This window comes from Phragmites australis, chromosome 3 (genome assembly GCF_958298935.1).
Source record: "Phragmites australis chromosome 3, lpPhrAust1.1, whole genome shotgun sequence".
NCBI classification, from domain to species: Eukaryota; Viridiplantae; Streptophyta; class Magnoliopsida; order Poales; family Poaceae; genus Phragmites; species Phragmites australis.
Window position 1 is genome coordinate 7,879,821 of NC_084923.1, and position 15,104 is coordinate 7,894,924.

A 15,104-nucleotide genomic window follows, 5' to 3' on the forward strand; every position below is an offset into this window, starting at 1 on the left:
AAAAAAGCCGCCGCTCGGAACGCACGGAGGAAGCTGCCGCTCGGCAGAGGCGTAACAGCGACATTCGTCATGCACAGACCATCGCGACCGTCATGACTCACGACATGTGGATCAGAGGAGGCCACCGTCGGCGCCATACAGAGCGAGAAGCGTGACTGCAGCCCTCAGCACGTGTGGAGGAGGCCGCCACCAGGAGGATCATGACCGTGGCGCGGGATTATCACGGGTCGCGGCTGGGGTGGGCGCGGACAATAGGGAAGGAGAGATCAAGAAGTAAATTATGTGCGGAAAGAAAAGAGGAAGGGCAAGAAATAGGGATTACTTTCCATGATTATAGTAACACGGAGGCATGAGATAATTCCAAATCGATAGATTAATTGATATTTGATTGGTAATTGATTGGGGTTTATAAGTTAGTCATGATTCGGTAATTAGCTTGCTTGATTTTTGCACATAATTTCCTAATTAGCTTGTTTGATATTTGCCCCCTAATTAATTTGGATTCAATGAGGAAGGAAATACCAACCGTATGTGGTGCACGTAAAGTCGGGGACGGACATCGTGACTTTGGCCTTTGGATGCAATGACAAGACCTGAATCAAATCTTGATTATTACATCGTTTATAGATCTTTATAGATTTGAAGGTGCTGGTTGTCCCCTATGCACTTTTTGGTGGGCATATGATGTTTTGCTTTTGCTCTTTATAGTGTAGATACGAGAAAGCAAGAAACTTGGTTGGACTTTTCCTTTTAAAAAAAGAAACTTGGTCGGGAATACGCTAGATTAAATTTCGTCCTTTGATTCATATCATGAAGGTGATCCAAAAGAGACATCCTTGGTGTTTTCTGAAAGGTAAATCCAAAGGAAAATGATTAGAAAACGATGGCACGAAAGTATCACAGTTGCAAAAAATGAACTGGCACTTGGTGTTGTTTGGACTTTGGAGTGTAATGGCCGTCGTAGAGCGATAACGTAACTGGGCGTTCCTTTGAAAATAAAAAGGTTAACATAAGTGGGCTTCTTAACGGGCCTCTATGGAGAGTCCATCTGAGATTTGGGCGGCAACAAACCCAGTATTGGCCCAGCCTCCCAGGCCACCGACTTTCCGGGACTCCGAGGAGTGGTTGTTGGACTGGAGTAGTGGGGATGGCAGCGGCAAGCGTGGAGGTCAACAAAGTCAAAGTGCCGATTCATTTTCTCTCCGACCTAGGGAAACACCAGTCAAAGCTGACCCACTCCCCAGTCCTCCCCCACCATCAATCCAACCCAACAACCACCCCGCCGCATCCCGGACTCGCCACCAGAAACCCCAACCCCCTCCCCCCCCCATCCCGCCTCTACCACACCCACCACCCCTCTCCCATCCCACCACGCGCCGCGCCGCGCCGCCGCACTGGCGTCGCCTGTTCCGTCGCCCGCGCCGGATCTGCTCTCTGCGCTTTGCCAGTCCGCATCGGCTCTCACGTGGTGTGGGCGGAAGACTACCGCACGTGTCCAGCGGGCAGCGGGCAGCGGGGCAGCCCACCTCACTTTCTCCGTACCGGGCCGCCCCCTGACGCCGGGCCCCGGCGAGCCTCACGCCCGCAAGTCAGTGGCACGCCGACCGCGCGGCATCGGTACGGAGGAGCCGCGTGTCGCTGGCCCCTGTCTGCGGTGAAAACCCGGGGGGGGGGGGGGGGCATGTTACCGCGGTTGGGTGGAGGAAAATCGCCGATCCGGGTCCAAATCCAGGCGACGGCCGTTGACTACGACTGGGAGGGAGTGGCCGGGAGCCAGCGAGAGGAGTGACCCGGAAGCAAGCGGAGGCGGCTAGAGACGAGGACAGGGACGGCAGCGGATGGGGGCGGGATCGGTAGCCATCTCTCGCACTCCTTTCCTTCCGCGCGCTGCTCCTCGCTTTCCTTATCTCTCCTGAGCACCGCACCGCACCGCACCCTTCTCGGCATCCGAGGGGTCTCCGCGGCAGCATGAAGAGGCAGAGGTCGTACGGCGACGGCCTCGACGACGACCGGCGGAGGTTCTACGACCGCGGGCCCCCGCCGCGGCGGGGGCCGCCGAGGGTGTATGAGGGCGACAGGCTGGACCGCCGGAAGGGGTTTGGCGGCGGGTCCTACGACAACAGGTACCGGGAGTACCCCTCGCCGCGGGAGTACGGAGGGGACCGGTCGATGCAGCGATCTGAGAGCTTTTCCGGGTTCCGCCGGGAGTTCCCCAAGGGGTTCCGGTCGGAGCGCGACCGGTCTCGGCGGGATGGGGACGGCAGCTCGTCGTGGCGGCGCCCAGGTGGCGGATGGAGGGACGCAGAGGGTTTACACGGGTACAGGGCACCAGACAGGCTGTCAGCGGCTTCGCTGCCTGCGCCGCCGCCGCCTTCACGGTCGCGATCGCCCAGTGAGCCGAGGAGGAGGTTACAGGTTGCGAAGGTAGAGAAATTGAGGAAAAGCTCCGGCATCAGTGAGATGGAGGAAGGGGAGGTCGCACAAGATACCGAGCCCAAGGCCTGGTCTGCTGCCGTGGAGCATCGGAAGCAGGTTGGGCCAAGCCGTGCAAAGGAGAAGGGACCGGAGCGAGGCAAGTTGAAGAAAGTGGATCCTGAAGTCCCAGCGGATTTTGGAACTCACTGTAAGGGAGCGACTGGTGCATCTGACCCTGATAATGCAGGGAAGGAGGAAGGCAAGCGAAGGGATGGTATATTGGCAAAAGCAGGGAAAGCAATGGATAAAGGGCGTGAGGAGTCTGCCTTGAAGGTTGCTGAGGAAGTCGGGGGAGGACATGAGGTGCAAGCACAAGATGCAGCTGCCAGTGATGCTAGTAAGTTTGGGCTAAGCACTTCATCCATGCAACAGGTAGCACTGCAGGAGGACGTGAAGCCACAAGAAGAGGCTAACAACTCTGTTGGTGTGGTTGGGCAGAACACCACCTCTAGTATCCTGAAGGAGGCTGATCAGGAAGAAGCGACAACACGAGATGAAACTATCAATGATATTGATGAAGTTGGAAAGGGTGCTTCATCCAGTTTAAGACAAAGGGCGCTGCAGGAGGAAGTGACGGTATTACACAAGACTTGCAGTGCTGCTGATGAGATTGGGGAGAGCACTTCACCCATTATGCAGCAAGAAGTGCTGCAGGAGGAAGCATTGGTGTTTGACGGAACTGCATGTGCTGTTAATGAGGTTGTGCAGAGCTGTCCGTCTGGTATGCTGCAGGAAATTCTTCAGGAAGAAGTGATGCAGCACGTTGGAACTGATAATGCTGTTGATAGGGTTGAAATTGGCACTACTTCTGGTCTGCTACCGGGGGCATTGCAGGAAAAAATGACAATACTAGATGAAACTGCCGATACTGTTGATGCCCCTGAACCGGTCGGTTATTCTGGTATGCTGAAGGAAGCGATGCATGAAGGAGAGCTGACACTAGATGGAACTGCCAATACCACAGGTGTGGCGGGACAAAGTAATTCATCCGATGGGGCAGAGGAATTTGAAAATTTAACTGTGATTAAAGAGAAGATGGATGAACCAACTGAATATGTTGCATCTCAGCCTGTAGAAGAGGGACTCGAGATGGATCATTGTGAAAAAAGAGGTGCATTAGAGGAAACCACATTTGCAAAAGAAGAGGCAGCTATGCATGAAAATCAAGTAAAAAGATTTTATATGGAGGCCAAAGCAGAAGGTGCCAATGTGTTCCTTCAACCAACCAAAGAGCATGCTGGGGGTATTAAGGAAGAGGTTGCCAATGCAAATCTGGTGACAAGGGAGCCAAGGGCAGAAGATAAAGGAAATGGCATAGCATTTGATGTCCTTAGTAAGAAAGATAAAGTTGACCGTGCAAATTCAGTTGTAAGAGGTCTTGACTCAACGTTGCAGCTTGGCATAGAACCAACAGAAACATCAAAATCTGCTTCAACTACTTCTGTAAAGCAGGAAAATGACGCAGTCAAGATTGGGAAACTTGATCTTTCGCTGAGCTTATCAGGTTGTTTACAGAATTCTGAATTTAAGTGTTCAATTCCCAAAAGTGATTCTCTAGTCCATTCAACATGCTCTCAGCCGTTACCATCGTCATCTTTCCGCACAAATTCAGATGGGTTCACAGCTTCCATATCATTGACTAATTCTCAAACACTTGGTCACAATCCTAGTTGCTCATTCACCCAACATTCAATTGACAATTATGAGCATTCAGTAGGCAGCAAACCTTTGTTTATGGGAGTTGATCAGATGAGCAATGGTGCAGGATGGCAACCTCAGTTGTCTAATGAATCTACACAGAAAGGGAGAGTACTCCAAAACGGCCATATGCCAGATAATACTTTGGTTGGTATAAATTGGCGTAACAATGGGATGCCCAATGACCTACAAAGACATGCAAGGATCCCAGGAGTTTTGTCGCAAAGGCATAGTCGTGGTTCTCACGATTCTGGATTGGAACATAGTAGAAGGCAGCTTACAAGAGAAAAAAGTAGCAGCAGTCTTACAAGCGGTGAACGGCAGGAGGGGGAACAGCTTGTTATTAACGGTGCTGGTGTCATTGAGAGGGTTATTTCCAAGGTTGTTTCAGAACCTTTGCATCACACAGGAAGGATGCTTCAAGAGATGACAGACAATTCTATAACATATTTGAGGGAGGCCATTTCTGAGATCATAGTCGATCCAGATAAAAGAGGACAAATAATTGCATTGCAGGAGGCACTTAAAAAAAGATCTGACTTGAATAGTGATATTTTACGAACATCTCCGAGGGTTTTGATGGAGATACTTGTTGCTTTGAAGACTGGTCTTCCATATTTTATACAGAAAAGTAGTAGTGTTGCTACCTCTGATTTAGTTGACATTTTTCTCAACTTGAAATGTCCTAATTTCTCATGCCAAAGCGTTCTGCCAGTGGATGATTGTGATTGTAAAATTTGTCAAAGGAAGACTGGTTTCTGTAGTTCTTGCATGTGCATTGTCTGCTCGAAGTTTGATTCAGCATCTAATACTTGTAGTTGGGTTGGTTGTGATGTATGTCTTCATTGGTGCCATACAGATTGTGGCATACATCACTCTCTGATTCGAAAGGGGCAAAGTGCTTCAGGGGCATACAACACTACGGAGATGCAATTTCATTGTACTGCATGTGGACATCCATCAGAGATGTTTGGTTTTGTGAAGGAAGTTTTTCAAACATGTGCAAGGCAATGGAGGATGGAGGCGCTGATTAGGGAGCTACAGTATGTGGAAAGAGTATTTTCTGCTAGTGATGATGCAAGGGGTAAGAGGGTCAAGGACTTTGTAAAGCAGATGCTAATTATGTTGGAACACAAGACGTATTTTCCCGAAGTTGTGAAATGCGTTGTTGCATTCTTTTCTGGTAAGCTACTAATCATAGTTAATGAAATATAATTGTATCATATCCATGTTCATTGAAGATGCTTGCTTTTATTGTGTTCCACCATGCCAGGTTTTTCTTATCTGGAAGTAGAAATCAGATTAGTAACTGGATTTCTGTTTTCATTAAAGATGCTTACTTTCATTGCGTTGCTGTTACTCGTTGCTTGATCCACAAAGCAAGAGCAGCTTCACTTTCAAAAAAAAAAGAGCAAGAGCAGCCAATCATCTTGTAGGATTTCTGTTTTCTAGTTTAGGAAACAGGGGGCACTGAAACTGGCAGCATCCAACTCGTAGTTTGTAACCATCTCTAGCGAGGGGAAAACACTATTAGATGGGAGCTTTGGGCTAAAAGCTTTTGTGATCCATGTTCTGAATTTCCGATGATCATGATGTTGACATATGGATAGACATGCTGTATATTGTCAGCAGACAAAACCATTCTAACTCTCCACTTTCCAATTCCAGATGATTATGCTAACATGGGCACTGGTCCATCAGTACCACTGAAAGGCATCCCATGCAGCATTGCTCAAGGAATAGATGGGATTCCTAGTTCAAGTCGGAAAGCAGCATGGGTACCATTTACCTTAGAGGGACTTCCAGTTTTAGAAAAAACAACTACACTTTCTGCCACAGGGAGCCCATCTGTGCATAGAAAATCTGGTGAACCTGAATTTCAGGCAATCAATAATAAGCCTGTAATTGATGAACTGGATAGCCTGGTCAGGTTAAAGCAAGCTGAAGCAAATATGTACCAGGACCGTGCCAATGATGCACGTAACGAAGCTGACAATCTGGAACGCATTGTCATGGTAAAAAGTGCACGAATTGAGGAAGATTATGCTGCTCAAATTGATAAACTCAACATTAATGAGTTACAAGGGCGGCGCAAGCAAAAGATTGAAGAACTCCAAGTCATTGAAAGGACACACCATCAGTTTCTCAGCATGAAAACAAGGATGAAAGCTGGCATTAGGGAATTGTTGTTGAAAATGGAGGCGTTGAAACAAAATTGAAGCACATGAACTGTGGTTACGACTTGTAGTTAGTTGTAGGATTCGTAATTTGCTGTCAACTTATTGAAGGAAGCCTGCACATATTGTTGTAAGTCAGTAAGTGTTACTCTCGTTCTGTTTTTATTCCCTCTTCTTCTAGGACTTGCATACTGTAAGATTTTTCTCTACTATTGTGATATAGAGTCCTTTTCTCTTACGGATCATTTCATTCACGTAGGCAAAATGATGAGCACTGAACTTTAGTTCTTGATGTATATATAATCTGAATAATTATTTACTTGCACATGCGTTGTTACCTAGTGTCGGGATGATCCTTAACAATAATCTGGGATATATTGGACGACGAGTGTGTTGATCCGTGTTTTCTATACTCATGTATCAATTTGGATTCAAGAACACCGATGTTTATCTAGATTCATGTCTTCCGTGAGATAATAGTTCTACGTCATGTGTATTGTCTTATGAATTTGTGATAGAATATCTTTTCTATTTACAAACACAGTCTTGATCCCTTTATATACTAGAGAAAAAGATGCACAAACAAATGGATTATGCCAAATCCCGTGACAGATCTATGCATGATGGAGTTAACTACTCCTAGCACATCATGCCGTTAGATAGGCATGATTGCCTTGCTCTTGTTGTCTTGCGCGTCTTGCACCATCATCGAATATCAGCACGCCCACCTGTCAGACCATCCCACGGTATTAAATGCTACGAGACGAGTCACTGCAATTTCCACACTGCCCGATGACCATGCTACGCCGAAAGCAAGTGCCTAGAGAAGGAAAAACACTCAAGTATGCAGCATTAGATGAGACTTGACCGGGTAGGACCTCGCTACGCGACTAGGGGGCTGGTCGTGCGAGCTTTACCCTAGTCGTGCGGTGTGGACATGGTCTTAGACAATATCTGCTGCATGTTGACACTTGGCGGTGCGAGACCTGTCACGTGAGACACCCCCTTACCTATTACATCGATAAGAGCCCTTAAGCTCTCTTGTGGTTATGGTGGACTAAGTGGTTCGCTGCGGGGTCCGTGGTCGTTACATGTCATGTGGTCGTGGACGGGTTCGTTCCCATCACCTGGGCCCCAGGTGATCGTAAATTTACCTAGGGAGTGGTTGTCGAAGCAGCCCAAATTAATGATTGACTTATAAAATCGTATCCCGAGGGAGGTTAAACACCCAGAGAGGGAGAAAAAAGTGGGAGAGAAAAAATATGGGAGAGAAACATTAATTGCCGCTAGATCCAAAGGAATTTCGGTTCCCCACGTGCATCATTTAAATTGGCACATCCATAACTCCCCATGAATCTCTTCACCGTCTTCCATCGCCCATAAGCTTTTTTGCACTTAGAGCTCTTCGTCTCATCCACCCTCTCTCTCTATCCTTGCCCTTGCAGCATCTTCCATCGCAATTCGATGGCGCACACCGGTAGCGATTCTGCCTTTCCCAGATCCAAGTGCGACACGACGAGGCTGAAGGAGCAGCACAAGGCCGGCCTGCTTACCCACCTATGAGAAACGGTGACGTCCTAAGAGGAGAGATTATGATACTTAGAAATCTAAACCAAATTGGCTCTAAAAACTTCACAAGATAAACGTATCTCACTTTATATCTAAATAGTTTATCTAGTGTGTCTACTCTACCACTCAAGAGAATTGTAATATACTCTAGCAAGGTAAATTACAAGTATGTAAATACAAAAACGTAAATAAGGTAGAGAGAAACTTGGCATAAGGAATTTTTATCCCATGATATCGATGGCACGAATGCCACCCCTAGTCCATGTTGGAGCTCCACAATGGATATGCTCCTGGTCGGCACGACTCTTCCGGTCACAGCTCTTGAGCTATCAAGTCACCAAGACAAGGTCTAAAGCACGATGAGCTACCAAGCCACCAAGGCAATGTCTCATCATTAGCATCTCTTCCGGTCACTTGCCGCTGTGATCATTTTAGAGCTTGAGCTACCAAGGCAAAGGTCTCTGCATCCCCGTGCACGTGTCTTGCTGCTACTCCGTACTAAGTCGAAGAGTCAACAAGCTTGAGCCACCAAAGCCCAAGATGCCAGTGAGTCACCAAAACTCTTAGACACCGATGTACCACTTGGTATAAGCTACGATCACTCCTTAATCCCTTCTTCAAGCTGCAGCACCTAGCTACAACTCACTCTAGGCTTATAAGTACTAAACACTCTATTCTTGTGCTTAATTTCCTTGGATAATCACTTTAAGCACTTTGGTGGCTTGGAGTCTTCTCAAGTGTGTATGAGCTTCTTCTAGACTTTAGCAGCATGCCACACCTTCAAATGATTGAGTGAGGGGTATTTATAGTCTCAAACCCATCAAGTAGCCATTTTCCCAACGGCTCAGAAAAGTTGTTAACACCAGATGATCCGATAAGAATAGTAGTACTAACACCGGATCATCCGATGAGTACAACCTCAGAAACTAGCCGTTGGACTTCCACTCAAAGTCTCTGTGAACACTGGACACTCCGGTGTGTCTTTAAATCCATCACTGGACCTTCCGATGAGTTATCTTTAGTCATCCAAGCCTTTGAAGTCTCTCTGTATAAAATGCTTTGATGCATTCATCCGGTGTTTATTCTATTCACACTGGATCATCCGATGAGTTAAACCTTCTCTTGTTTTTCCTGACATGCTCTGGTGCAGCTATCTCTCTGATCATCGAACTATGCGGTGAGTTGAATTTTATTCTTCAGCACTTGCAGTCGCCTTTGCAAGAAATGTTACAATGCTATATTCCAGTGTGCACAAACTAAGCATCGGAATATCCGGCGGGTTAATCTTCAGTCTTCTGCTCTTGCATTCTTCTCTACAAGAAATGCTCCGGTGTTACCCTATGCAGATCACTGGACTATCCGGTTAGGCTATCTAGTGAGGTCCTCAGCCTTCTCCCCCTTTATTAGAAATACTCCAGTGTGTTCAATACACAGAGCATCGGACTATCCAGTGGGACGATCAGCCTCTATGCACAATGCTCTGGTGAGTGCAAACTTCTGAACACTGGACTTTTCGGTGAGGTCATTTCTCCTGAGACTTCTCCACTTCAGTCAAACTATGTCCTAGTTGTGGTGACTTCTTGATGTATTGTATCCATAAGATCTACTAACATATATTCTTGATAAATATGTTAGTCTCAATGACTATGTTGTTATTAATCACTAAAATTGCAATCATAGTCTAATAGGGTCATTTTCGCTACAATCTCACCATTTTTGGTGATTGATGACAACACAACCAAAATAAGTGGCAAATAATAAATGATACCAATCATAAAGAACACAAAATCTTATCATATTGCTTGAATGCATGTTCTTACCATTTAGTCTTCCTTTGTTGTGGCTCCCCTTTTCTCCATTGTTACTATCTCTCTTCATCGACCCATGCAAGAACTTCTCCCCTTTGTCAACCTAGGTGTCTCATATTGCTTCTTGTATCTTCTTCTTCTTCTCCTTTTTCAACTTCGGCATTCCTAGACATCTTGTCTCTTGCTTCTTGTTTTGGTCATCAAACTTCTCCCCCTTTGTTAACAATCTAAAAAGGACAAACATATGTTAAACTCGTGGAAGAACATTAGAGCACATGGGAGAGAGCTTCATAAATCCTGATCCATATGAAATGATACTTATTTAAAAGATATACCAATTGTAAGGATATGAGCTATTGATATCAATTGAAAAAGATAAACAAGGATCATGTGGGTTGCTCATAAGAAATAGAGAAACATAAGCAATCTACCATATAAAAATCTACACTAGGTATTGCAATAAAGTGAAATAAGCATATGCAATCCTAGTCAAGGCAAATGAGCTACAAAAATTGAAAGATTTTGCATATAGCTCCATTAACTTTTTTATCTTTGGATAGGGATTTTGGTATATGATGATCATGATCTTCATCAAAGTGCTCAATCTTATACAGTTGGCTTCTTTGCTTGAACATTTACTTCATTTTGGGAGTGAAGTCTCCAAATCCTTACAGACACATCGGGCTTCAAGTCTTCTTTAGAACCTAAATCGATTGGGGCCTATTCATGTTGATGATGACTTTCTTAGGCACCTAAATTGGTTGGTTCCACATATAATTCTTTCTCTCAACCATATGTGCAACCACCTTACCATTGTTCTTCTTCTTGAGCTTTTAGTGGTTGCTTTTAGTCTTGATTTTGTAGTTGGACTTGGTGTACATGTTAAAGGTCTTGTTGGAGAGGTTCATTGCTTTGTTCTTCTCCTTAATCTCCTTCTTGACTTGCTTGCATTGAAATGACTTGTGACCTTCTTGATGACATTTAAAACATGTCACGGTGGACCCCTCCACAAGGTTCTTCACCATAATAGCATGTTTATCTTGAGAAGGTTGAATATGGTTCTTGCCCTTCAATTTTGCCAAGTCCTTCTTAAGTATTTCCACTTCTTGCTTGAGCTCATCATTCTCTTGAGTAATGAGGTCATTAGATTGTTCTACAAGAATATTCTCCACACATATCTCATTGCAAAGGGGTGAGTTAGATACATCAATTAAATCATCACAAAAAGTGCAAGCATCTACCTTAGGATTAAAATTAAATAGAGAGATAGATTGCTCCAAAGGGATCTTAGTTTGAGATTCAATGCACTCAAATTTTGCCTTAAGCTCTTAATGCTCCTTGTTTAGCAAATTAAATTTGCTCAATAATTGTTCATAATTAGAATCAAAGGTAGCATGAATGTCATTAAGTGCATTAAATTTCTTAAGCTCTTTTGATTATTTCTTAAGGGTCATTTATTGCTCATTGATCAAATGAAGGAGTTTATCGTAGGAAGGAGAATACTCATTGGATTTATCATCATTTACATCACTATCCATACCTTTGACCATAAGGTACTTGTGTGATGACTTGCGTGATGACAACTTGTGTGATGATGATCTTGAAAACGAGCTTCTCTTGGAGGAGTGGGTGGTGAAGCTCTCATCACTTGAACATGAATCTTCATCTTCACTCACTCATCTTCTCATGCTTGCAAATTCTTTAGCTCTTCCCCTTGTCTCCCTCTTGCACTTTGTCTTCTTCTCCTTCTTGATGCGATCAATTGTTTTAACCAAGTCTTTTATGGAGATTCGTTGATCAATCTTGATATTGATCTTCTTGATGTTCTTCTCCACTTGAGAGTTGATCTTGGTGACTTCAAGGTCTATTTCTTCATCACTTGATGTGCTTTGCTCATCATTTTCATTGCTCTCTTTATCTTTATCTTCATCTTCGCTTGATCTTGACTCTTGCTCTTGCCTCCTCATCTTCACCTTTATGTGTGAGCATGGTGCTTGCTTGCTTGTGAGAGCAAGGTTCTTAGTGTCGGATGAGGAAGAGGCTTCCACCCCCCATGTTCATAGTCATCTTATCGGTGGTGATTTTGCCGAGCACTTGACTTGGAGTCATCTTCTTGATATCGTTGTTATCGTAGATGATGGAGACTATCAACTTGTACTTTAGAAGAAGAGCTTAAAGTATTCTTCTCACCACTTGATCATCGTCAATTGGCATCAAACCTAGCCTATTTATCTCATTGAGAAGAATATTCAAACGTAAGTACATGTCATTAGCACTTTCATGGGCAAATTATTTGATGCTACTGAGCTTAGTAATAAGCACATGATATTTCTCATTACGTATATCCTATGTGCCTTCATGTATTTCAATGAGACTATTCTAAATATCATGTGTATTGGTGAGAGAATAAATATGATTAAATGCAATAATATTCGAAGATGATAAAAGGATACTCTTCGTCAATGCATCTAATTGCCTCTTGGTGATGCGATGTCTCATCCCTTCCTCGGTGATTCTCCAAACATCTAAGTCTTTAGCTTGCAAATAACAAGTCATTAGAATTTTCCATCGGAGAAATTTAGTGCCATCGAAATGTGGAGTGCTATGTGTATCCATCTCAACCCTAGACGTCACAACTCTAGGATATAAAGCCTATCAAGAGCACGAGACTGTGATACCAATTGTGAGGAACGATGACGCCCTAAGAGAGGGTGAATTAGGACACTTAGAAATCTAAACAAAATTGGCTCAAAAAAACTTCACAAGATAAACCTATCTCAATTTCTGTCTAAATGTGCTCTAAGTTTATCTAGTGTGTCTACTATCGCTCAAGAGCGTTGCAACTTACTCTAGCATGGTAAATTGCAAGTATGTAAATGTAAAAAAACGTAAATAAGGTAGAGAGAGAAACTCAGCAAAAGGGATTTTTATCCTGTGGTATCGATAGCATGAATGCCACCCCTAGTCCATGTTGGAGCTCCACAAAGGATATTCTCCCGGTCGACACGACTCTTACGATCACGGCTCTTGAGCTACCAAGTAACCAAGACAAGGTCTCAAGCATGATGAGCCACCAAGGCACCAAGGTAAGGTCTCACCACTAGACTCTCTTCCGGTCATTTGCCATCGTGATTGCTTCGGAGCTTGAGACACCAAGGAAAGGGTATCCACGTCCCTGTACATGTGTCTTGCCGCTGCTCCACACCAAGTCAGAGGATCAAAAAGCTTGAGCCACCAAGGCCCAAAATGTTGACGAGTCACCAAGACTCCAAGGCACCAACGTACAACTCGGTACAAGCTAGGATCACTCCTTAATCCCTTCTTTAAGCTACAACACCTAGCTACAACTCACTCTAGGCCTATAAGTACTAAACACTCTATGCTCTTGTGGTCAATTGCCCTGGATAATCACTTTAAGCACTTTGGTGGCTTGGATTTCTTCTAAAGTGTGTATGAGCTTCATCTAGACTCCAACAGCATGCCACACCTTCAAATGACTGAGTTGAGGGGTATTTATAGCCTCAAACCCTCCAACTAGCCGTTTTTCCAATGGCTCAGAAAAGCTTTTAACACCGAATGATCCAATGACATTAGTAGTACTAACACCGGATCATCCGGTGAGTACAACCTCAGAAAACCTTCTCTTGTTTTCTCTGGAAATTCTCTGGTGCAACTATCTCTGTGATCACCAGCTTATGCGGATAGTTGATCTTCATTCTTCAGCATTTACAATCACCTCTGCAAGAAATGCTTTGGTGCTATACTCCGGTGTGCAAAAACCAAGCATCGGACCATCCGGTAGGTTGATCTTCAGCCTTTTGCCCTTGCATTCTTCTCTGCAACAAATACTCCGGTGTTACCCTGTGCAGATCACCAGACTATCCAGTGAGATCCTCAGAAATACTCCGGTGAGTTTAACCACGGAGCACCAGACTATCCGGTGAGGCTATCAGCCTCTGTGCATAATGCTCTGGCGAGTGGAAATTCCTAAATACTAAACTTTCCGGTGAGGCCAATTCTCTTGGGACTTCTCTAATTCAATCAAACTTTATCCTGACAGCGGTGGCTTCTTAATGTATTGCATCCATAAGACCTACTAACATATATTCTTGACAAGCATGTTAGTCCCAATGACTATGTTGCCATTAATCACCAAAATCACAATCATGTATTAGTAGGGCCATTTCGCTACACCACCGCCTTTCCATAGGGTACTACTGTGCGGAGAGCGTGTCGCCCCCTCCCCTTCACCAAGGGGAGGTCATACTGTTCATCTCATTCTTTTTGGTAGGCCTCGTGCTGCCATTCTCCGAGTTCTTCACAACCGTCATTTATTTTTACGACATCTGCCACCTCCATCTCGACCCAACTCCATTTTCATATTGAGCATTTTCGCTCACCTATGTGAGAACTTTGTCAGGGTCGAGCCATACCTCAACCTATTCTGGTTCTTCTACACAGCTCGGTCGGTGGCCGGCCCAGCCACTGGGAGCTACGGGTTCCACCTCCGCGATGGTGTCGTGAACTCTTACATCGAGGTGGGCCTCAAGTCATCGTGATCGGGCTGGAGGGAGGATTGGTTCTACCTCACGACCGATGATTCCTTGGACAACCTTCGCGTGTCGAGCACGTCGGTACAAATCACAGAGAACTGGGGGAATTTGCCCATGACCACCCCCGAGCTATTGACCCTAGTCAAATGAGTTGGCCAGCTTTGAAAAGCCAGGCTAACAGGGTTGGTCGTCGCTCGTGACTATAACAAACGGCTGACTGTGTCCCCTGCAAAGGTGAGCACACCCAACGTTCATGTACTCCGGGTTGAATGACGAGACCCGATCGAGCTTCACAGGCTACCCAGTAGTTGAATCCTCTGTACTGCCCTTTCTTCCAAAAAGTGTGCGACCTCTCACACCCCTTTTGTTATTCAAATCTTACTGATGATGTCGTCAGCTCGTGAGATCGAATCCTAATGCTGGGCTACCTGAGGAAAGACGGTCCTTTGGTTGGTGCCCTTCTGCTATGTGATCTCACCCCTCCAGAGAGAACACGACGCATGAGGGTAAGTTTAGCATTTCCACAATTTCCACCCTCGAGCTGTCTTATGACCTGGATTGTCATAGTTGACACAATTTGCGGGGTCTTCCTAAAGTCGACATACTGCACCTGGTCATCAATGAGGTCTTGGGGGCCTCTGGCCAAGCCACTCTTGGGAGTGGATTTCATCTTGATCTCCACTCGGGAGCCCAAAAGGGTGTGGCCCCGCCTCCTCCTGATCAATATGGTTGTGCCTCTGATACACTTGGTCACAGAGGTAGCCAGACCGCTCTGGGTCATATGTTGACCATAGGTGGAGATCTTGCGCATAGCGCTGGTCAAC

The 15,104-nt window shown here is 45.2% G+C and overlaps 1 protein-coding gene across 1 annotated transcript; it reads left to right on the forward strand.

Annotated features, from left to right (window-relative positions):
* The first annotated feature begins 1,352 nt into the window (after nt 1-1,352).
* LOC133911917 (protein OBERON 4-like) lies at nt 1,353-6,588 on the forward strand. Its single transcript, XM_062354396.1, has 2 exons — nt 1,353-5,356; nt 5,842-6,588. The coding sequence occupies exons 1-2, from the start codon at nt 1,969-1,971 to the stop codon at nt 6,390-6,392; spliced, it is 3,939 nt and encodes a 1,312-aa protein (XP_062210380.1). The 5' UTR covers nt 1,353-1,968; the 3' UTR covers nt 6,393-6,588.
* The last annotated feature ends 8,516 nt before the right edge of the window (nt 6,589-15,104 follow it).